Source organism: Camelus bactrianus, chromosome 31, assembly GCF_048773025.1.
Source record: "Camelus bactrianus isolate YW-2024 breed Bactrian camel chromosome 31, ASM4877302v1, whole genome shotgun sequence".
Lineage (NCBI taxonomy): Eukaryota > Metazoa > Chordata > Mammalia > Artiodactyla > Camelidae > Camelus > Camelus bactrianus.
The window spans coordinates 18275710-18300314 of record NC_133569.1 but is presented as its reverse complement, the minus strand read 5'-3'; the positions used below and the strand labels follow the sequence as shown (position 1 = coordinate 18300314).

General features: G+C 38.8%; 1 protein-coding gene across 5 annotated transcripts in view; it reads left to right on the top strand.

Moving 5' to 3' along the window:
* The first annotated feature begins 704 nt into the window (after positions 1–704).
* Positions 705–24605, top strand: part of PPP2R2A (protein phosphatase 2 regulatory subunit Balpha) — a 75822-nt gene continuing 51921 nt past the window's right edge. For 3 of the 5 annotated variants that reach the window (XR_012503469.1, XM_074355690.1, XM_045511592.2), the window contains exons 1-2: positions 2427–2478; positions 2876–2950. Coding sequence is in view for 4 of the 5 variants with exons in the window: in XM_074355690.1 (XP_074211791.1) it covers positions 2442–2478; positions 2876–2950 (112 nt within the window). In the remaining variant the exon portion in view is untranslated. Of the gene's footprint in view, positions 1029–2426; positions 2479–2875; positions 2951–24605 lie in introns of those variants that run through there. The other 2 variants (XM_074355692.1, XM_074355691.1) reach the window with 2 other exon arrangements.

Genomic DNA, 24605 nt, shown 5'->3' with positions numbered 1-24605 from the left:
GTCTCGCGCGTGGAGTCAGCATTCGGCAGCCTGGCTTCAGAGCCCAGCTCTTAACTGTTTCTCCACTTTCAGATGGACAGACCTGGGCCACTTCCTGGGCCACATTCTGCTACTAGCAAACTCAGCCTTCTTTTTTGAAACCACTCTTAACTGCCTTCAGTTGCCAAGGGCTCTCTCGCCTCAGTTCCCAGGGCCCATGAGAAGGTAATTTAATTCACCCGGATGGCACCAGCCCAGCTACGTCCTCCTCAGAACCGCGAACTTTCACCTCGGCTGAGCAGCGAGTCTGCACCACCGTCGCTGTATCTCATTGGCCTCGGGGCTGCCCCGAGGGGGTCACTATTTTAAGTAGCAATACGGGTATTCTCTAAAAAGACACAGGACCCCACCAATCCCTACAGCGAGCACGTTAACTGGACCACTGAGCCGACACGGCGCGAGGGTGTGGGTACCGACGTGCAGCAGGATCTCGGACTGGGACGGGCGAAGTGGACACAGGAGACGCAGCTGGAGACCCGCAGCGCGCGGGCCAAAGCGCCGCGCAGGCCAGGCCGGCGGGGACGCAGAGGGCGGGGCGGGGCGGGAAGGAGCGGGGCCAGGAGCCCGCCCGGCCGCTCCCCGCCCCTTCCCCTCTGCTCCCCGCCCCAGCCCTCGCCCCGCCCCGCCCCTTCGGCCCAGCCCGTCGGCTCCGCCCGCCGGGTGACGTCACTGGCCAGGCCAGCCGGCGCCATTTTGAAAGTGGAGTCGCCTGCCCTGCCGCTGCCGCCGCCGTCGCTGTCGTAGCCGCCGCCGCCGCTGCCGGAGAAAGAGCAAGAGCGGGGAAGCCCCAGAGTGAAATCCACCATCCTGCCGGCTGGTCTGCCCGCCCCTCCTTCCTTCTCCCCCGACCCCCGCCCCCTCCCCCCACAGGTGCCATCCGCCGCCATCCGCCCTCTCTACCCCCCCATCCCCAGGTGAGGGGGGTGAGTTCAGGAAGCGGAGACCCCGAGGAACCCAGCAGGGTCACCATTTGCAGCGCAACATGGCAGGTAAAGGAGAAATCACCCTCTCCACTGACAAGGCACCGCTTCCTTCCTCCTCCCTCCATCACCCCCTAGCGACCGCCTGTGCCTCTCGGAGAGCCGCGGGGCGCCCCTCGGATTTCAGGGAATTGGTCCTGTGGGGTGGGGTGGGGGCAGGGAGGGTTCTGGGGAGGCGAGGGGTCGCTGTGGCATCGAAAAGGCTTTTAAAATGAGGGCTGGAGCCTTGGCATGGGTGGGGGTGGGGTGTGTGCCGGCGAGCGAAGGGGTAAGGCGTGGGTGGGGCGGGGTGGGGGCGAGTGCGGATCTGTCCCCGCCGCTTGGGAGCCCGGTGTAACCTCCGCCCCCAGCCCCGGGGCTTTTTTTTGCGGCTCTTCCTTCATTTAATGCCTATTTTCCCCCCTGCCGCAAGCCTTGGATGTTTATACAAATAAATACATTTTGCAACGAGAAGGAAGAGTGCTTTTTACAAGTTAAAATACAATGGGGACGTATGTGTCTTTCTTTCCACTGTGGATACGTTTATTTTTTGAGACTGTAAGTCTGAATTTTTTTGTCTTAAGCCATTTTCCCTGTCGTTTCTTACCCTTCACGTCCAAAGAGTGCAAGGCCTCTAATCCAGCAAGTTGCATGAAAAAATGTAATTTAAACTTTCCGTTTTGCATGCTAGCTTTTGTGCAGATGTCCTTTTCCCAAAAGGGTTTCTGGGAGTTAGTTAAAATAGTTGTGTGGAGTTCAGTGATATAAATAGCCTAGGGGGGGAGAGATTTAGGTAAAGGCTTGGAGATGGTGGGGGGAGGATGCAGAGAGAAAACCAGGATGGAATATTTAGCCAGGAATGGAGGTGAAGGAAGAGAAAAGTAATTGCTTTGAGGATTATTTTCGTCTGTTTTGGTGTTGCTGACTCTCTGCCTTCATCCACTAGAATCAATTTTAGATCCAGAGTCGGTTTCTTTCTTCATAGATCCAGGACGTTTCCTCCTCCGTGCTTGGAAGTGAAATTGAAACATTCGGGGGCTAAACCCGTTTTCCGTGCTTTTATCAATGTTTAGATGGATAATTTATCCTGTAAAAAAGTTAACGTGTCGGTTGACTTACAGTTTGCTATAAACAAGTTGCTTTTTAGCCTTGTTGAATACTTAAGTGAAATTAAAATTGCTTTGCACAGGATGATGACAAATGAGCAAAATTCATTCTTTGCGGGGTCCTTTGGATTGTGAGGGATTAGGGTGAAGGGAGGCAGAACAGTCTTCCTTTGGCAATCTCTTCACCAGCTTTCCGTTCAGTTTCTTTTCCTCTCTGTCTGGAGCCAGTGATTTGCTGGTAATGAAATGCAAAGAAATGGGTGGTGAGGTCGTGTTTGCTGTGTGTGCTCTGTGGTGATAGGGTTCATATGAATCATTGCTCCTCACCCAGGCAGTAATGTTCCTGAAGTTTTCTCTTCGTTCCGTGTTTAATGGTAACTTTACTAACTCTTCTGCAGGCTTTTGTACCCTTAAAGGAAAACTCTCTTAACTCTGGTATTTACTTTTTTCTGGTAGGTCTTGCTTGAATGTAAGGCTTTTTACTGTATTTGAGGGGAAGGGAAAATGGAAGGGGAGTTTTGAACATATGTACAATGTTAACGATAGTACATGGCCTTTAAATATTTGAGACCTGGAATATCTCTCTCTTTTTTAAAATCGGTACTAACTGTTGGGTACTAACCTTCTTCCAAGTTGGTGCTCTGGGGTGGTGGTTGTATGTGTGGGCAGTACCAGGCTATTAGTGTCATGCCAACCATGGATACCATCCCTGTGTTTACGAGAGTAAACACGAACAGAACTCAGTTTTAATTGGTATGTTTTCTTTTTCAGGAGCTGGAGGAGGGAATGATATTCAGTGGTGTTTTTCTCAGGTGAAAGGAGCAGTAGATGATGATGTAGCAGAAGGTAAGAAGGCGTTTAATATTGCAACATTTGGATAAAGAATCTTCAAAATCTCGATTGCTGAAGGATTTCGTTGCAGCCAAGTCTTAAAGTTTAAAAACGTTTTATGTTTGTTGTCCAAGGAGTGGAAAGACAGTTTTTAAAGTCGCCTTTCTGGGAAATAGTCTTAAGTCTTTCATTATCTATGCCTTATTTTATTGTTATTTTTCCCTGAATAAACTAAGGAACCCTAGATGATGATCTGTATAAAACTGACACAAGAAAAATCTAAGGTCCATGTGGAAAAGGGGACCTTGCTGTGTAAATTCCTGTATACAGATAAATGGTGATGCATTTCATGGTTGTCCATTGTGTTTAGATAATTGAGTTAAATAGGTGCCATCAACGTTTAGCTCAGAAATATTCTTGATAGCATCTTTCACTTTTGAGGGAAGATTTTTAGGGTTTTTTTTTTTTTTTTTTTCAACTTGCCTACTTTGAGAGCGTAGTGTTGATTGGCATATTCTGTGAAGAAGTGCTGATTCAAATGATGCATTTAGTTGTCTTCTAAAGGTTAATTTAGGTGGATAAGAAAAGGTTATTATGGATAGATAACATGCTTCTGGGAGCTTACTGTGCAGTTGGAAGCTGTATTTGATCAGTTGAAATACTTAATGTCTTTATTTTTCCCCTACATTTATTAGTGTATTTCAAAATTTCAAAATTTTGAAACTTTAGGATTTTGCGCTCATTTGAGATGGTTTTAGGTGGAGGTGGTCTTGAGATGGAGGAGGCATTATTTCCCATAAGGTCATTGGATTATTTCATTGTTCAGAAACACTAAAGTTTGAATTTTAATAGTATTCTTTGTCTTGAGTTACAGTAGGAATTTTCTAACAAAACTTAGATAAATTAAAACATGTAGTTTTGATTTTCAAAAATTCATCTAGTGAAAATTTATAAATCATCTTTAGATTGTATTGTCCTCAGATTAAGATCCTATTTCTGACCTGTCAGTGTACTGTTTGTCTTGAGGATTTTTCCCAGCGATGGTAGGGTGGTGGCCTTGTGTGGAGCCAGCTGAATGCTTGAATTTGCTTGTGTTAGTGTCATTCTTGATGAAGTGTCTGATCAGAGTTTGTTGAGTCCTGTGGGGAACCAACTGGCATATGTTGTTCTTCTGAATCAGAGGACTTTCACATTTCTTTCTCTTGAACCCTCATCTGTTTTAGAGATGAGAAACTGGAAGCTTAAAGAAGTTGAGGCTCATTGTTGGCCATACAAATAGTGCAAATCAAGGTTTTCTGGTGAAGCCTTTGGCGCTTGACTTGTTCAGAGAAATAAATCCTAATTCAAGGGAGGAGTCAAGTGTTACTCATTTTGTAACTGCATTACCTGTTGAACAGTAGGTACTCAGATACTGGATCATTAGTTCTGTGCTGTTGTGTAATGCTCACCAAGTTATGAAAGTGCTGAATACTTGAAAAACATTCCTTGGTTGATCTCCACTTACTGTTAGGGGCCTCCTAGACACTGAGCACCAGGGGCTGCAAGGTGTCTAGAATATAACCCTGCCCTGAGGGGCTCACGGTTTACTTGTGAAACAGGCGGAAAGACTGAGTGCGTGTTACCGAATCAGAAGAAATTGATGATTCCAAACTTACCTAACTGAACCAAACAATAGTTTGTGATACGCGTGATGGATAGTTGTAGTTTTCTGCTGGTCCCAAGTAGCTGCATTTTGCTACTGATTCATTAAATAATTTTAACCTGAGGTTGTTAAATACTACTTTTAACATACAGTGCATTCCTAGAATCTTAACATGCTAAAGCTCGGTATGTCTGTTTTAATAAAAACGTAACTTGTTCTTGTATCTATGTCTATACAAATGTATTGAGTATAAAAAACATCCAAATTTCAAATGACACAGCTTTAATTTGGGGATTTTTGCATGCTATAGTTTGTATATCATAGTCCAGTTATGTTTATGTTACCAAGGGAAGTTTTACTTTTCTGAAATAAAATAAGATTAGTACATTTTCCCCTTGGTTTAGACAATAAGCTCTAAACGGGTTACATCTGACTCAACCTTTAGTTTAGCTTGCCTGTGTTTTCTGTTAATGATACATCCCAAGTTCTTTTCCATGGAAGGCTCCAAATTGTGTTTCCCCTCCTGTATGCAGCAGCTGTCATGGCATACATACCCTTTTTACTTCCGTAAGGCTTTAACCTTCTTCCCATGCCCACTGTCACCTTGGTTGAGGTTCTCAGTACCTCTTATCAGGATTGCAGTGACTTCCTAAATTATTCCTGCTACTTGTCCTATGTTTTGCTTCTAAGTTAATCTTAAGTGCAGTCCCAGTTTTATTTTCCTTATTAATCTTTAGTGTTCACTGTATCCACAGGATTATGAATTACATTCAAACACTGTAGCCTAGAACGTGCGACTTCTTCCCTGTGCGGCCCCTGCTTCTCTCAGTGCATTTGCTGGTCTGATTTTGATCCAGCTAGATGGATACTGCTCTTCAAACAGTCCTGTATCCTCTTACTTGTGGGTCTTTTTTTTTCTGTTGTTCCCACCTTGGAATGCCTGACACTCCTTCCACAGTTCTCTTATCAGAGTTGTATTCATCCTTCAAGTCACATCTGTAACCCTTTTACTCATCTCTCTTTTTTGGAAATATTTTAAAAATCTTCCTTCATAGCACTTTGTATCCATAATATTTAGTACCCCGGTTGTGCTGTCAGCTGAGTGCAGGACTGCTGTGTCTTTGTGCTCTGTATGGGACATTCTATATATAAACTGCTATGCTTAGAACAAAGCCTGGAACACAGTAGGTGTTCACTACTTACTGAGTGAGGGAATAAAATTTTACTGTTACGAGGTTATGAAGGAGGCCAAGAACGGGTGAAAGGTAGGGTGGCGGAGACATACTTCTGGTAATCATGGATTTGTTTACTTGACAGCTTTGTAACTGAATCGATGATACCCAGCTGTATAACAGAAAAAGAAAGAAGTCAGGAGACCTTGGGGTTTTATCCCAGTGACAAACTAGGATATGTCACCTTGGATAAGCACTCCTCTGGGTTCCAGTGTGCTTAGCCTTAAGGTAACAGAACTGGATTAGGTGATTTCTGTTGTTCCTTATACTCTAATCTGGTTAATTCTCAAAGATGTCTCAGAAAAGAAACAGCCCCGCATTATTACTACTGGTAAATTGTTTGAGATGTTGGACTCTCTGGAGGCCTTAATTTAAAAATGACTTCACTGGACTTAGTAAGTTCAGGCTCAGCATTTTTCCCTCAGTGTATTACAAAACTAAGGCAGAATTTTGACATTTGACCCGATACTCTCATTGTCCTTCAAGGACACTTGCAGCCTGTGTTGGGATACACTGTGCACCGGGCTCTTCAGGCACTCTGAGTGGTTTACCTTTGGTGTAGTTACTTGCCTGGGACAAGGATGAGGCACCAAAATCGCTATCACTGGGATATTCTCATATCATGTAGTTTTTATTTTAACCTTCATGGTAGCAGTAATGACATTTTATCATATTCTGTACTTTACATTTTCCCTTTATTAACAGCTGTTCTCTCATGAGACAGCAGGTCAGAGCAGACTCTGGTGCTAGGCCGCATGGTTTGACTCCTACCCAGTCACCTGCTAAGCTGTGTGATCTTGGGCAAGTTAAGTCAAACTCTTTGTGCCTGTTTTCCCCCTCTGTAAAATGAGGGTTGCAATAAAATCTGTCTTGTAATGTTGTTTTGATGATTAAATGAGTTAATATACCTAAGACAGAAACCCAGCACATAAGGGTTCAGCTATTGTTGTCACGTGAACATTTATGACAAGTAAGGGAGAGTAAGAGAATGAGGAAATTGGGCAGTTGTCTGTAAAGGCCACTAACAACTTCTCATCGGCCAAGGTGAAGAAAATGGTATGTGTATGTTTTATACATATTCTTTGATTCCACTAATGTAAAGTTCAAAAACATTGAAAAGTAAGCCTTAATTTTAGAGACACATTTGAAGCTGATAAAATTCTAAAGAATAGCAATGAAGTAATTACTACAAAAGCCAAGATAGTGGTTGCCTTTAAGCAGTGGGAAGGAGTTGTGAATGCGAGGGTGTCTGGGAGGCTTGTGCGATGGCCAGTTGACCTGGATGGTGATTGTTCAGATGTTTGTAGTAACTGACTAACTTAAACATTTTTGTTTGGATTTTCTGTGTTTGTTTGTCACAATAAAAAAAATTTTTTTTAAGTCCAATACTGTACTAAAGGGTTTAGAATGACAATGGCAGTCCCTTCCACACCCACTCCATAATCTTCCCTAGTCCTTCTAAAGACAGTTATGTGAAACTCTTCAAGCTGTATTCCCTTGTGCTTAATTCCATTTTTTTGTGAGTAAGATATTTCTATTTTTCCTCAGTTTTAGACATTTCCAATTGACTTCCTTCCCTAACAGATGGAGATTAAGCTGTTCACATTGTTACTGCCCCCATGCCCAGCGCTCCATCTCGTGTATGGTTAAATAAAAAGTCAGTGCGTAGATTGTTATGACCGTGCTCACAGTTCACGACTGAACCAGTACCACTCCAGGGTTGCTCATTTCTTTAGTATCACTTCATTTTCCTGAAGCTAATGATTACCTGTTTTTTAATTTGCCTAGTTCTTTTAGCATTTAAAAAAAAATTTCATTATGGGGATTTTGAACGTTACAGGAAGTAGATGGAATAGTATAATGAACCCCCATCACCCAACATCATCAACCTGTGGCCAGTGCTGCCCCATGTATATCTGTATCACCTGACCCCTTTCCAGTTCTTTGTTACTTAGTAACATAAGTATTATTGGTTTTGTTTTTAAAAGCTAGATTCAACAAACTAGAAAACCAAGTTCATCATTTTAAAATGAAACAGTAAGGAATTTTTCCTCAATTTTTTTGCAGTAGCAATTTTGGTTATGTTAATTTGTTCAGATTTTACTTGTAGAAATAAATTATTAAAAATTCAAATACACATAGATAATATGAAGTGTGTAATTCTGGGTAAAAAGTAAGGAACAACCATTAAACATGGTTATTTTAATTTAATGCAAAGTTTTATTATTTAATGTATAATATAATTAGCATTAAATCATAAATATTTTCATTATTATAATGTAAGTATAATTTTCCTCATCTCCATATTTGACAAATTTAAGCTTTCTTACAAAGGAAATAATTTTAGGATATCACTTTGTTACAGAAAGCCTGTGAAACTTGGATCCAAATGCATTGAATCTTTTCAGCACTTTGCTTCCTGTTTATTTTTGGTAGGATTTAGGCTTGTGGACTGGTTCTTGGAAAAAAATTTTCAGTGGGAGAGTCTAAATACTTCCTGAATAAGGACATAAATAAAATTTGAGAAACAAATAATCTTTGGGATAACACATAAAATATGATGGTTTTAAATCCATTCAGTATGTCTAATGAGACAATATAAGCAGAATTTAAAATCATTTGTGTTCTGTGTTTCTTAGGTAGTATGCATGTTAGATTTAGGTAGTAGGGTTGATTAGTAGAAAAAAAATAGTAGAGCCCTGTTTGCAGATTTCAGAATATTGGCACATCAGTTATATTCCAAAACCTAATGACTCATAGCAAAAGTGTTACTTAATCTAATCACTGGCATCACTACTGACAGAAGTCTGGTATAAGGCAGTACAGTCACTTAAAAGTCGTGAGCATTTGCCCATTAAATAACATGAATGGCCGTATTTATCTCGTGTTGGGCAGTGTCCTTGTTTTCTTTTAAGATACTGAAATTCTTTTTATTCCTTTATTGGCTAAGAAAAATAAGAGATAATGACTTTGAAAGAGCATTAGCTGATATTTTGTCTCAGGTTATTAAAATAAACCAACAATTAAACTTAGGTATTTCTTAGTACTTTCTTTTAGTGAAGTAAATTTTAAAATTCTTGAAAATTGTGGAATAAGCAGAATGATGAGAGATTATTTGAAGCAAAGAATTTATTAAATCAGTAAAAAAAGATTCCCACATACTTTGTATTTGCACATCTATATTTGCCTAGTTTAGTTGAGCTGCAGAAGAAAGGTAAACCTCATTTTAAGCTGCTTTTGCTGTTGAATAGGAAAGTTGAAGGGTTGGAGATAGATGTTTTAGCTAATATCCTCAACTATAATCCCTTTGATAATGGAGATTAAAATTGAGTAATCAGAGGTCTGCAAGTTGCTTTCTTAGTAGAAAGAAAGACAAGTAAAGGCCTGGTAATATATAATGTAGATTTTTTGACTATGTGCCAGCTACTGTTTTAGGTGCTTTTTATATATTAATTTACTAATCTTTACAAAAACTCTGTGAAATAAGTAGATGCTGTTTTTCCATGCAGATGAGGAAACTAGGCTAGGAAAGTTAATTTACTGTGTATCCTTGAGCAGGTGGAGCTAGAATTCTTACTTCAAACTTTTATTAAACTTCCCTAATGTAATTTTATTTATTTCAAAACTTGAGCTACTTCTTTTACTTTAGGTGAAGCTGTTTGAGGTTGTTGGAATGTGACTTGTTTAGAGTTTATTCGTAATGCCTAGTAGATTACAAGTAAACTCTAATTGTTGTTTTGAACTAATTAAATCCAACTTGGAGATTTACTGAACTTTCTGCTAGTGGAATTTTTAAGACGTGAGATAAGGGATTTTTGAACCTTCGTAAGTGTGTATGTAAAGCTGTAATGTGTTTGCTTGTAATGTTTCTGGACAGAGGTGGTCCATAACCATCATGAAAACAGCAGTCATTTACTCCATTTTGAAGTGGGGCCTCGCAACCCCTCAACTCTTTCAAAAGGTCTCTGAAGTTCAAACTTTTCATCATAATACTGAGACAATAGTTACCTTTTTCACTGTGTTGACATTTGCACCAGTGGTACAAAAGCAATGGTGGGCAAATATGCTGGCATCTTAGTGTGCGTGTATCAAGGCCTTGGCACTAGACGGTACCAGTAGTCAGAGTAGACTTCATTGCCATGTACCAGCAGTTTTAAAATGTCAGTTTTACTTAGGAATGTCTTTGAAGCCATAAAAATTAGTTTCGTTAAGTCTTGACTCTTAGAAATACTGACTCTTGAGTACATGTGTGTTGAACATTGTGTGTGACAGAATGGAAAGTACACCTGAAGCACTTCTATCACAGGCCTAAGTACAGTGGTTGTCTGGAGGAAAAGCATTGGTGCATTTATTTGAGTCTCAAGCTAAACTAGCTGCTCTTTTCATGGAACATTATTTTTACTAGAAAGAGCTACTGACAAACTATAGTTATTCAGGCTTGTCAGACATTTTCTCAGATGAACAGTGAATCTGTTGCCTTGATGGATGGTATTTGTTGCCCACGATAGAATTTGAGCTTTTGAGGAAAAATCAAAATTTTGGAAAACGTGTATCTGTCATCCTAAGCTTGATAACTTCCAAATACTTGATTTTTCAGATGAGATTACTAGTAATATTAATGACTGATTTTTGATATTGTGTAATGAAATCTGTCAACATTTGGAAGATTGCATAACTGAATCAGTATTTCACAAATGGTCAGTGCCTGTGATGTGAAAAAATTATGCATATATAGGATATTGGATTTTAATGTAACAGATAGCTGGTACAGTTTCAGATTCCACAAACCTTTAAGAAACTTGAGTTTTGTTTGGTGTAGTATCGAAGGGATATTCGTAACTACCTGAAAAGCGTATTAAACTATTCCTCCCTTCCCAACCGCATACCTGAGTAATTACATACTTCATATATAATTAACCTACACAACACAGTGTAGTATATTGAATGCAGAAACAGGAGAATCCAGTCATCTGTTAAGCCAAACATTAAAGAGACTTGCAACAATGTAAAACAGTGCCATTCTTCTCACTGACTTTTTTGGAGGGATGGGGTGGGACATAGTTTTTTTAAATTAACTTTTTGGTTGATGTGTAGGGCTGCTTATTACATTTTTAAATGAATAAATATTTTAAAATTTTAAGTCTTTGGGGTCTTCAGATTTTAATAGTGTAAGGAAGTTATGCCATCCGGAAATAATCTGACAACTGTAGGTTATGCTATTAATTTCATTGTACTATACCTGAGTCTCACGAACCACAGATGAGTGATCAGAAAGAATCATTAAGTGCTGCTTTTGTGTATGAACATTTAAAGCTTTCTTACAGAAACTTTCCTTGACCTCAGGTTATTTCAGCCTACTCCCTTGCTGTTGTTTAGGTACCAAATCAAGTCTACCTTGAGCTCTGTCATCTGGTGATTTTGGTGAAGGATGCATACCTTTGGGACTTTAAAATAATCTTATTTTTAAATGTATCTTTCCCTTATGGAGATTAAATACTAGGACATATTTGCCAAAATACTTTAGCCCTAAAAGTTTTTTAGGACTTTTCCCACTGTATCTGCTGAGGTCCAACTATCATTAATACTTAATGTAGGATTACTGAATTCCTTAAACCCTAGTCTAGTACCATTTCTGGGTTGACTACCTAGTCATCAGAAATGGGTTGGTGCTTCCCATTCTTAAGAATGCAGTATCAACTATTTATTGCTTTTTTATTTGCAGTGTTTTTGTGGCTATTTTTATACTCTTTTTAAAAACATTTGCCAAAGTATAAAGGAGTTTTAAAACTAGCTTCACCAATTTTCCACCCATGTTTAAACATTGAATTTATTAAAAAATAAACAGCTAGTTTTTTATTAATATGAATATTTTTAGATAATGTTAACTGTAGTTGATTCAAATGTCATCTAGATTTTTGCCTGTGGCATATGTGGAGTTGCTGGCAATTCATTATTGAATGCTTCTGTGTGCCACTATACGAGGGTCAGACTCTTGTAATTTTAGTTTCTATAGGTTGACTTTCTCTTTGAATGTTTAAATATCAGCTGGGATTTTCTCTTCTGAAGTCCTTAAATGGTCTCTTTTATCCAGTTTAAGGGGGTTCATGGACCAATGACCCTGTTTAAGAACCTCTGCTTTAATCTAAAATTTTGTCTATGGTTATATGTCTGTATGGTTAATTGGAGGAATCAATGATATTTTATATGGTAATGATAATTTTTAGACTATTACAAGGGTATTCTTTCTTAGGAATCTTCTTAGTACTTACTGTTTCTGATACATATTAGAGGGATGCATCTTCTAAGATACTGGACTTGACAGCTTTAGTGTATTTCCGTAATAAAACTGTTGTCTCCTTAACCATGGGTAAAAATATTAGAGGAATATATTGGGTTTTGAACCAGTTGCTTATTTATATTTCATTCAGAAGAAGAATACTGAATTCTTCATTAGCCAGTATTAAGAGAGAATCCAAAGTAGGTAAAAGGGATTGGTGGGAAGTTTTTTTTTAACTGCTTGACGATCTGGAGCAGTGTTACTTTTTAGAACTTGGCATTGTGGAATTTCAGGTCTGCCCTGTGTGAAAGTGGACACAGAACCTTTTTGGTGTTACTCTGTGTGTCTGTCTGTCTCTCTCTCGCTCTCTTTTTTTTTTTTTTTTTCCAGCTTACCACAAAGAGTTTTTGTGGGCCTGGAGTAGATGTGTTCTTACGATTGCATAAGAGGAATCTTTGATATTTTCTGTTGACTAATAGATGGGGAAGGCTCTGTTTCAAGAGAAATAAGCTATTGTAGACAATAAATAATTCTTGTCAAATTCCTTACTGAGGGATACAACATTAAAAATGGTTACTATAGGAATTGGTAGTAAAGACGGGATTGCTCCTAGTCTTTTTTCTCCCTGACATAGAGAATTATCTTTTTCTAGCAGCAGAATCACTTCATTAAGTGAAGTATTTTTTAGCTCTCTAATATTTTAATGTATTTTTTATGATAAAAACACAAACATAACGTTTACCATCTTAACCATTTTTAACTGTACAGTTCATTAGTGCTAACTGTATTCACATTATTGTGAAACAGATCTCCAAAACTTTTTCATCTTCCAAAACTGATACTGGATCCATTAAACAACTCCCCCTTCTCTGCTGCCTTCAGCCATGGTATCCACCTGTCTGTTTTTTGTTTCTATGAATTTGACTACTTCAGATACCTCATACAAGTGGAATCATACAGTATTTGTCTTTTTGTGACTGGCTTATTTCATATCCTCAAGGTTCATCCATATTGTAGCATGTGACAGAATTCCCTTCCTTTTGAAGGCGCTGAATAATATTCCATTGTATGTATACTACGTTCAGTTTTTCCATTCGTCTTTTAGTGTACACTTAGGTTGTTTCCACCTCTTAGCTATTGTGCATTCGTAGCCTTTTTATGTTCAGCTAGGGTTCTGTGGAGAGGACCATCATAAGTACTTTCTGTAAGTGATTAGAGGTGGTCAGGAAGGAAGAGCCCTGGGCAGAGCATGAAAGTATCAGATTAGAGAATATTAAAAGAAAACAGATCGGAACTGCTGTAATACAGATTTGTTACCCAGATTAACAGTTTAAATGAAGACAAGAACTGGGTTACTTTATTTTGTAGGCTATTTCAGGATAAGATTAGGCAAAGTCTAAAATTTTGACCAGAGTTAAACCTCATTTTTTTTCAGTTTCTGGTTTAAAAGTAGAAAATCCCACGGATTTTATAAGTCACATTTCATTACTATGAAACTAAGAATAGAGATAGTCAGTACATTGTTTCATGTGTGTTTTAATTAGGCAGAGTCTTCAGCGTAATAGGAAACTTTGATAACTGCACTGCATTTCTTAACAATAGTCTTTGAGATGGACATTATTGTCATTTTGTACACAAGCTCAAAGAAGTTGAGCAATGTTAATGTAAGATTATGAGTTAGTAAAACTATTCTGTCTGCTTTTTAGGCTTCCACATTGCTTCTGTCAAGTTCAATTAATAAAAAAAAAACTATTTAATTAAATCTAAGTCTCTGGTTCTCATAAGGTGTGGAGCTGAAGTGAGACCCTAAGTATATTCATCTGCAAGTCAACCAGTATACATTGAGTGCCCAGTATTGTGGGAAATTTGAGGGAAATAGAGAAGACATGGTTCCTTTAGTTTAGATATATTAAAAAAGTCAATTTTGTTAAAATAAGCATTTTCCATAACACGTTGTGGCCTTTGTTATTAACCTGTTCACATTACTAGGTGATGCTGAAATGTGAGTTATAAATTATTTCTCTCTTTGCAGGCTGACATTGTCCTGCTTGATATTGGGATGCTATTGTAGTACAAACACTTACTTGTTCCAGGGAGTGTTAAATGAAAGAATCACATATGTCCCAAGTCTTTTTAAGATAGAAGTATATCTTCTGGTGGTTTCAAATGGTTGTGAGATGAATGTATTAATGAATATTATTGGAGATTGCTCCAGGCTTGTGATAGCTTACAAGCCTTTTTCTCTCTTTCCTCTGTATCCTGTGTTTTAAAATCTTCATTTTAAGTTTCTCAGTTTTTTAAAAAGTTCAACACAGATATACTGTGTAACCCAGCAGTTCTACTCCTAGGTATGTACCCAAGAGAATTGAAAACTATGTTCACAGAAACTTGTATGTAAATGTTTATAGCAACATTATTCATAATAGCCAAAAAGTGGAAACAAACCAAATGTCTGTCAACTGATGATGCATACAGAATAGGTAAGGTACAGTGGAATATTACACAACCATAGAAGGGAATAGAGCACTGATAAATGCTGCAATGTGGATAGACTTTGAAAACAAGCTAAGATTAAATGAGATGATGCACGCAAAGTGCTTACACTAATAGCCAATTAGCTATGTTTCTTGAGCACTTATTTTATAAAATAGATCAGACATACTTGTTTTTGACAGGCAAAGGAAGGCCAGAGGGTAAGGAGACAAACAGTTGAAAACTACTGTGTGTTTTCTTATCTGTGAGTGAGGATAATAGTACTTGAATTGTTATTCAGAGGATTAAACGTACATACGTGCTTAGTTTTGACACCTACGGAGTACTCAGAAAATTCAGTAGGTGCAGTTATTTAGTTACTTAATGCATGATTAACAGAAATAACAGATTAACAGTTAACAGAAGAGTAAAAGCATATTTGAAGTCTGCAGATCAAGATCAGCCAGTTGTTTTTACGATTTGGGGCAGGTTATATGCATTTTCAATAGGTATATGTTGCATTAATGAATACAACGTTAGTTTGGTTGGGGAGGAGTTTGGGAAATCCAAAGAGAGAAGTGGAAAGATCAGTTTCATCATAATTGGGGTTAGGCTGGGGTCTGGCATTTTGTCTATTAATTTGACTAATGTAAAATTAATGTGTGGCAACAGAAGTTCAAGCTTTTCTTTTTCCCCCCTTATTTTCCAGTTTTTCTCAAGTTCCTCCAGTGTTTTGTTCTTCCCCATGATTGCTTACTCCATATCTTCTCTCAAGAATAATATAATTTGGGAGTGAGGGGGGCTTGAAACAGGTGGTAGAGTCCAAAGCATCCTTCACTGTTAGTTTCATTTTCCCTTAGTAGGTAAGAGTGGAATTTGGGACACCTCGATGTGCAATACCAGGAAAATGCCGGTGTGACTATTGACCCTTCTGCTGAGGGTCTAAAAAGCCCCATTCACCCCCTACCCACTTGTCTAAGGCAACGGTTTATCATAAGTGCTTTATCCTTTTACATTATAACTGTTTTCTCACTACTCTTACCTCCACTCCTCAGCTGTTTCTGTGATCTGAATCCTTTACCAAACCTTGAGTAGCCTGACAAAGAGATGTAGAGCTCATAAAAAATTCTGTAGGGGTCTGAAGAGAAAGCAGGTTTTATTGTACCAATGAGCACCCTTATTTCTCTCCTCCATTCCTTATTCAGAAGTGCGCTGTTTTATTGTCAGAGGAATGGTATTAGCCCAAAACAAGTACTTCTCAAGCTTTACGTGCTTGTGAATTTCCTGGGAATCTTGTTAAAATGCATGTTATGATTCTGCATATAGGTCTCAGGTGGAGCCTGTGATTTTTGCATTTCTGACCAGCTCTGGTGCTGGCCGTGCTGCTGCCGCTCGGGCAGCCCGCAGGCTGCATCTGAGCGGCCACGCAGCTCAGAGTCTTTTGTAGAGGAAGGGGCACAGGTAGGGTAATGTCTTAGTTCTTTAACTCAGTATTTCTGACAGGCTGAATAGATCCATTGTGCTGTTCTCACATCAGTCAACATTTGTTCAATAAATGAGTAAACACCTCCTGGGGAGCTTTGTACTAGTTGTTAAAAGAACAGCTTGTGTCATAGTGCTACATGTTAGCCATCCCTAATTGTTAGATTAAATTTGTGTTTGTATTTCAGTTTAGCTCAGGCTAAGCGCTTACTATACTTACTAGGTTTGCTTTCACTAATAATTTGCTTTTATAAGTAGATTGGCCCCGAGTACTGTGAAAAGGATAAATTTAAGAAGTGAAATCTTAACTTCTTAATTGGTTGTTTCATAACCTCTGACACAGGTTTTTAATAAGTATAAATGGTAACCTTTTAATTTTTCTGTTTTTGATTTTCCTGTTTGCTTTATTAGCCTTGAGAAGGTACCTTTTCAGTCTCCAGTCAGGATTTCTCCCTCCCCAGCCACCTAATAATCTTAGTTTTAAGGTTGATTTTTATTTTATCCATATAGCTCATGCACACAGTTTAACAAGTCAGTAGTTTCAAAACACTTTTGAGGAAAATTAACAGTTTTCTGTCCCTCCTCACCTATCCTCATCTTGACTCCCCTTCCTCAAACTCTTCTAGCAGTTTCTTCTGGTGTTTATTTTCCTGTTTTTAAACAGTGTGCTCGTAGAGCTGTTGCTTTATCAATTTTAGACATCCTCACATGTAAATGGTAGCTAAGAATTGAGCTCTCTTCTGCCCTCTTACTGCTGCTCCCTCAGGATTGTTGTATCATTATTGTTTAAACCAATGTTCAGAGTTGTAGCAGGCTAATTAATGCCCCCTTCCACTCCCTTCCCACAAGATACCCACTTACTAATCTAAAAGTGAATATTGTATGGCAAAGGGATTTAAGATGTGATTAACCTGAGGATTTTCAGGTAGTTTATTTTGATATATCCTCCTAGGCCCTAAATGTATTCACAAGGGTCCTTGTAAGGAGAAGAGGAGGAGATGAGATCTAAGGAGGTAGTAGATATGATACCAGAAGCAAGAAGAGTGATGCAAGGAAAGGGTTTGCGAGCCAAGGAATGCAAGTAGCCTCCAGAACTTCAAAAAGGTGAGAAATGTATTCTTTCCTAGAGCCTCTGTGACGAGCTAGCCTAGCCAGTAGCTTTAGTGGGGTGAATCTGATTTTGGACTTCTGACTTCCCAAACTGTCAGAAAATAAGTTTGTGTTGTGTTAAGCCATCAAATTTATGGTAATTTATTACAGTAGTCATAGGAAACAAATACAAGAGTGGACAATATTATGTCCATGTAAATACTATTCACTGCTGCCGGGTAGTGAATTATGATTCTTTCTGCGATAATGGTGTTTTCTCTAGAATTAATTACCAGTTAACTTTTTAAAAATTAAAAAAAACCAACTTATTTTGTGGGGGGAGGAGGGTAATTAGGTTATTCATTTATTTTTTTAATGGAAGTGCTGGGCATCCAACCCAGGACCCTATGCATGCCAGCATGTGCTCTCCCACTATACCCTCACCCAATAATGACCATGTTTTTTTCCGTTTTTTTTTGTTTGTTTGTTTTAATCTACCATCATTGTTTTCTTTCTAAACCTTTCTATAGCCTTTCAATGTAATTTTCTACATAGTCAAAGGAATCATAGTCTTTAATCTTCTGTGAATCACCCTCAAATCCTCTGACAGGAGACGAGATCTCCTGACAGTATTTTGAAGCACATCTCATGTTCTGCCAGTTTCACTCACGCCTTGAGCTCTATCCCTCTGATGCTCCTGGGTGTTTTCTAAGTTTATTGCGCAGCCTTGGGAATTACCTTTTGTTCTTAACCTTTTCACGTCACCATCGTGGGACTTCCTTGTGCCTTTTCTGTCTTGGGTCCCCTTGTTCCTGGCTGCCATGTTTTTTTCTTTTCTTGGTTTACTCTCTCATCTTATTAGTATACAGCATTCAGGATTTCATGAGAAAGATTTCATGAGTGATAGTTCTTGAGATCTTACCTGCCTGGGAAAGATGTCTTTATTCTGCTCCCACTTTCCTGGGTGTGACTGTTAATTGGAAATCATTTTTCCTCGGAGTTTGGAAGACATTTCTTCTGTCTGCTAGTGTCCAGTGTTGCATTTGAGAAGCCTGGTGCCGTTCTGTTCACTATTTCCTCTCACACTGTCCAGATGTGCCGTGGTGTGAGTCTTTTTTATTAGTTGGGCTGGTGCTCATTGGGCCCTTTGAACCTGTAGATTCATTTCCTTCAGCTTTTTCTTCTGTTTGATTCGTTCTTTCTGAAACTCCTGATAGGTGAATCTTGGGCTTTCTGCATTGATCCTCTAGGTTTTTTGTTTTGCTTTTTCTTCTCCTATTTTCCATCGTCTTTGCGTTTTGTTCTTTCTGGGAGAGTTCCTCAATTTTGTTTTCAACTCTATCACTGATTTTTACAGTTCCAGTTACTATATTTTTAAAAGTTTTTTTTTTTTTTTGAGTATTCCTTTGTCAGCAGCCTGTGTTTTGTAAATGGAGTATCTTTGAGAAGATGTATCTAGTTGGCATTCCATTTCCTTTGAGTTCCTTTTTTTCTTGTTTGTTTAGTAGACTGCAGTTTCTGGGGATCCTTAGTTGTGAGGTGCTCAGAGTGGATTGCAAACACGGTGTTTACTGGCGGAACTAATCACCTGATGGGCTTTGCTGTAAAGCAGTGAGCCCAGGACTGGTTCATTGAGAAGGAAATCCCAGTCCTGCCTCAGAGGGACATGCGCATCGGTGTGGAGAGGTGGGTGAGGGCCTGTCATATCTTAAGCCTGGTGGCTCTGAGAGCCAGGACCATCAGCTCGTTGGTATGCATCCTTTCACCTTGTCTTCTTTTCAGTTTGGTGCTTCGCCTTCAGCCTCAGCTCCAATTGATTGTCTTCTTTGCTCAGTTTCTCCAGCACTCAAGTAGTAGGCCTCTCTGCGTCTTATTTAGATGTTTCAGCCAGGGGCCCTGTTTTGAGCCCCGTGTCTCACTGTGGTCCTTTCCTGACCCCTTGTAGGGTCTGCCAGGGGGATCTGCTTGCCTTTCTTTGGCACCCCTTCCACGTACTCTTAGGTTTCAGTTTCCTTTATTTTGCTAGGTTACCTACTTTCTTTTCTCCAGCACATTTGTTGTTGTCTTCTGCTGTTTCCCTGCATGATCCTTTGTTCTTACTGTCTTAAAACTGTTTTTATTCATTTATTGTCATTTTGGGGGGACCTAAAGGGGAGAGATAAATGAAGTGCTTTGAATCTCCACGTTTAACATGTTTCTTTCACGTGCTGAAACGCTTGGTAATCCCTTTCTCTGCCGTGAAACAGAAGAATTCACAGAATTCGTAGTTCTAATTTTTTGAAACATAAAGGTAGATTGGGTTGTTTTCTCAGATATAAATGCTAATGTTATGTACTATTATTCTTAATATACTAAATCTTCGGAAATTGTGTAATTATTTTCCTCAATTACAGCAAAAATGAAAGAAATTAAGATACTTTCATTTTCAAACCTTAAGGAGTCAGCCAAAAGGAGTGAGTTTTAAAAATTTATTCTCATTTTTGAACTTTGAAATGTATTCTGATACATTCAACTCTACAAGGACCAGGTCTTTATTTACTGCTATTACCTTCAACACCTGCAGCGTTGTCTGGTGTACACCGTATGTGCTCATGAAATATTTGTTGACTGGATGCATATGTGAAATTTGTTCACATTTAAAATGTCAGAGAAAGCCTTAGCTTTATTAGATATGAATGACTTTTAAGGTTTTTTTTTTTTCTGCTCCTGAATCCACTTCTAATTAATTGAAACATTTGTCCCAAAGTAAATAGAATAAGATTATAGTCAGTTTCTGATTGCAGGGCAGCTAAAATCATTATTTTCTTTTGGGAACATTATTTGTTCTTGTAACCAAGGTGTAGAATTAGAGAGAAATAGTTTTTCTCTATTTTTTATCAGGAGCACTTGTCCCCTGACATTAGTACTGTAACTTTGTACAGTTAATACCAGGCTGCCTCTGCCCACCTCTGAGATCTTTTCTGTCATCTCCCCCTTGCTCACTAGTAGCTGCAGCCACAGGAGCTTTCTTGGTGGTCCATGAGCATACACAGTCTTGTTCCTGCTGAAGGCTTTGAACCTTCCTTTTTCAGCCTGGAATGTACTTTGTCCACGTTTTGCATGTTCTTCCTTAATACCTGTGCAGATTAACTGATTCCCCTCTCAACCCCCCAGTGCACACAGTGTTACCTGTTTTTTGCCCTCTTTTCCATTTGTATTGGCATTTGAAATAATCTTGTGTGATTGCTTATTGCAGACTTCCTCTCAGATGTAAAGTTTTCACGCATGAGAGAATGAACTCTTTCTTTTGTTCTGCCACTGTATTCTTAGCATCTTGAATAGTCTCAGACACACAGCGATTGTCTGTTGACAACATAACAGTTGAGTGGTTAGATATATTGTGCAGGGTGTTTTCAGAGATCATCCCATTTAAAAATACTTAAAACTTCAATTTTTTATTTTACTAAACGTATATACTTTTTTTTAACAAAATAAAATATAGTAAGCTAAAGAAGTTAGTAACATTCACGTCATTCTTCTCAGTTTTGTGTACTAGTAAAAAGAGGCCAGAGAACTAGTCACACAAGCTATTATAGACCAAACTGCTGTAAAAGACCCATATGCGCAGTGGTTCCCAAAACTGGAAGCTTATTTCTCTCACGTAACCCACCAGTGGTAGAGAGGAGTCGCAAGTGGATAAGCTGCTTCTGCCAGAGATGATCCAGCATCCCAGGTTTCTCCTGTCTTGTCTTTACCCTTCCAGGGTGTACTGCTCTTACTGCATGGCCAGATCTGGCTCACATCTGTGTTCAGCCCTTGGGAGGGAGGTAAAAAGAGGAGGACAAGGAGCTTCTTTTTTAGGATGTGACATGAAAATTTTGCACTCATATCTCATTGTTCAGAACTTGGTCATGTGGCCTTAGGAGAGCCCAATAAATAAAACCTCTACTTTCCTGTTAAAACTCTGTGTGGTTAGCTGGGGGCAGGGGGTGGCAGGGTGGTGGGGAGTACCAGGGTGTCTAGAACTAAAGGGAAAAAGGGGGAAATGGCCACTTATAGGGCCAGTGAGTCTCTGCTATAGCTAGTAGTTCTTACAACTTGTACTTACGCCTCTTTACTTCTTAGTTCAGTGCTCTTTCCTTCTTACTACTTCTGTACCTAACATTAGATATTTTCTTCAAGAAATTAAAAATGTTAAAAAATGTGACTGTAACTTTCATTGTCAGATAAAATGTTGGTCAATGCAGAATGGAATATTCTGGGGCAGTAACAGAATAGTAACAAAATTTTTAACCTTGATTGTGTCTTGATGAAAGGGGGTTGGAATGTAGGCCTACATCTCCTTTTTAAGAGGCATGAGTCCCCTTCCCCCAGTCACGAGTGCCCTATATAGCCTGGTCAGAATAGGGGAGATTATCTGGCTTAGTGATGGTTTTGGAGGAACATGCCAGTTTAGATCTTGGTTTTCATACTGGCTATGTAGGAAAAGGCTGGTCTGGCATTTTTTCTTTATAGATGGCTTCATAGTTTTAGGCCTAACTAAATATGAAAGGAGGTCAGACAGAAAATATTAGATCTATACAATGAAATATGAAGAGAGATCTGCTGGGGGCAGGAACCAGAGGGTTGGTTCTGTGAAAGGCTTCACAGCCCCTTAAAAAGACACCCAAAGAAGAGAGCTGCTGGTTTGGGGCTTTTTTTTTCACTACAGTGTATGGGAGTGTACCTGGAGCTGCTGTATTCCCTCTCTCTACTCCCTTCCTTCTCCAACTTTTTATTTTGAAAAATTTTAAGCCTACAAAGAAGTTAAAAAATAAATACGAAGGTAACTATCTGTTATTTTCCTTATGTTCACCAGTTGTGAACATTTTGCCACATTTGCTTTATTTACACCTGCATTCCTGCCCCTAACTTTTTTGAAAGTACATTGGAAACAGTGTGATGCTTTACCCCTGAAAAACTCAGGATTTATCTCTTGAGAACAAGAATATTCTCTTATACAACCACAATACCATTATGACGCCCAAGAAATTTAGCATTAATTCAGAAATGTTCTGTTACACAACCCATATTTAAGCTTCCCTGAGTGACTCAAAAACTGTCCTTAAATTTTTCTTTTTCAGTCCAAGATCTAGTCAAAGCATTCTGATAATTTTGAGGAGTCAAAGCTTGTTATGAAATACCTCACTTTCTAGATTTTACCAGTTTGCTCATAATTAAATCCAGGTTAAACATTTTTGGTAAGACATATTGCATAGGTGTACATAAAGTGTACTTCCTAGCGCATCAAATCATGTAAATTTGTCCCATTATTGATGACTCTTAGTTTGATCACTTGGTCACGTAGTGTTTGCCAGATCTATCAAAAAAGAACCTTTAATCCCTGTGTAATTAATAAGCAATTCATTAATGGTCCTTGCCTGAGACAGTTATTAGATTGGTGGGTGCAGAGTGGTGATTTTCTAATTTCCTATCCTTTCTCCTTTTTGGTTTCAGTGTGCACTTGTCCTTTTTTTATTATATGTATTAACAGTCTGTTAATGCTGCCCAGTGTGTTAATGCTGCCCAGTGTGTTAATGCCACTATTTCTTTTGATCCTCAAATTGTCCTAAATTTGGCCAGTGAGAGACCCATCAAGTATCTTTCCTTTTACATTCCCAGTCAGCCTTTGATAGTTCCTTTTTTTTTTTTTTTGACGCAAGATGTTTCCAGTTGTACTTTTTTTGTGTGTCCCCAAACTGGAATTATTTTTCTCAGGAGCTTTGTGTTCTTTTAGTAGGGAATGGTATTTAGAAACTATCATGTGTACTAAGTGTATTCTTTACCACTGGAATGTCTTTATTCCTAGGCCCTGTCATTTTTTCTAGACAGAGCTAGAGAATTAAAAGGATTTTGGGGTTTTGTTTTTAAATCACAAGTTCATATAGGATAAAGTATGTAGTACCTTGTTTTTTTCAAGAGATAATTTGCAAGTTTAAAAAAATAGAGAGGGAACCTATAGATTTAAAAAAACTTAAAGGATATATCAGTCAGTTGTAATTTGAAAATTATTGGATCATAATTTAAATAGGTAAACTATTTTTTTTGACCTAAGGCAATTGGAAATTTGAATGTGTGCTGGATATTTTATACTTGTCCTATTGATTTTTTCAGGTGTGGTAAAGTACTGTCGACTTTTTTCAGGCATGGTGTTTGGTTGTATTAAAAGTGGTGGTCTTAGCTTTTAGATAAAACTTCTGAAATATTTACGGGTAAAATAATTTGATATTCTGGGATGTGCATGAAATAATATGGGATGACTTTAGAGATGAAGCAAGACTGGCCCTGAGTTTGTAATCGCTGTAGCTGGTGCTGGGTGCTGGGGATTCGTTGTGCTGTGCTCTTCTACCTGCTTTCATATATGATTGAAATGCTCTGTAATAAAATTTTTAAAACACCAGTTTATTTAAACTGATCCTGCCAGTTTAAATTGACTACCACAGAACTCTTCCTTACCCCGCTATTCTATATTTATATCTTTTTCTCCCATGATAGGAACCCTGGATCCCAACCCCGTTACTCTCTTTTGACAGAGTGTAAAGAGGAAAAGAACCTGGATCTCCAATTAAATAAGCCAGTGGATTTACTAACACTGGTTTTAATTGCCCTACCTTAGGGCTTCTTGTGGCAGATAACAAGTAATTTTTTAATTCTGATAAAATATATGTAAAATGTACTATTTTAACCATTTTTGTGTGTACCGTTCAGTGTCATTAAGTACATAACATATTATTGTGCAGCCTTCACCACCATCCATCTCCAGAACTTTTTTCATCTTCCCAAACTGAAACTCCATACCCATTAAACGGTAGCTCCCCAGTTGTCCACTTTCTTTTCCCCTGGCAGCTCCCATTCTACTTTCTGTCTCTATGTATCTGACTACTCTAGGTACCTAATAAAAGTAGAATTATATAGTATTTGTCCCTTTGTGACTAGCTTATTTCACTTAGTATGATATCCTTTGTATCAGTCTATTCAGGCTGCCGTAGCAAACCACTGCAGCCTGGATGGCTTAAGCAATAGTTTATTTCTCAGAGTTCTGGGAAGTCCAAGATGCAGGAACTGGTGGATTCTGTAAGGGCCTGCTTCTTGGTTCACAGACTGCTGTCTTCTCACTGTGTCCTCACATGGCAGAAGGGGTAAAAGAGCTCTTTGGGGCCTCTTTACAAGGACACGCTAATCCCATTCATGAAGGCTATGCCCTCATGACCTAATCACCTCTCAGAGGCCCCACTGAAGGTTAGGATTTCAACATATAAATTTGGGGGAAACACAAACAGTCAGTTCATAAAGTGCTCAAAACTCATCCATGTTGTATATAGCATGTGTCAGAATTTCCTTCCTTTTTGAAGGTTGAATAGTCCATTTATGTATATACCGTTCTGTTTATCCATTCATCTATTGATGTACATTTGAGTTGCTTCTACCTTTTGGCTATTGTGAATAATGCTGCTCTGA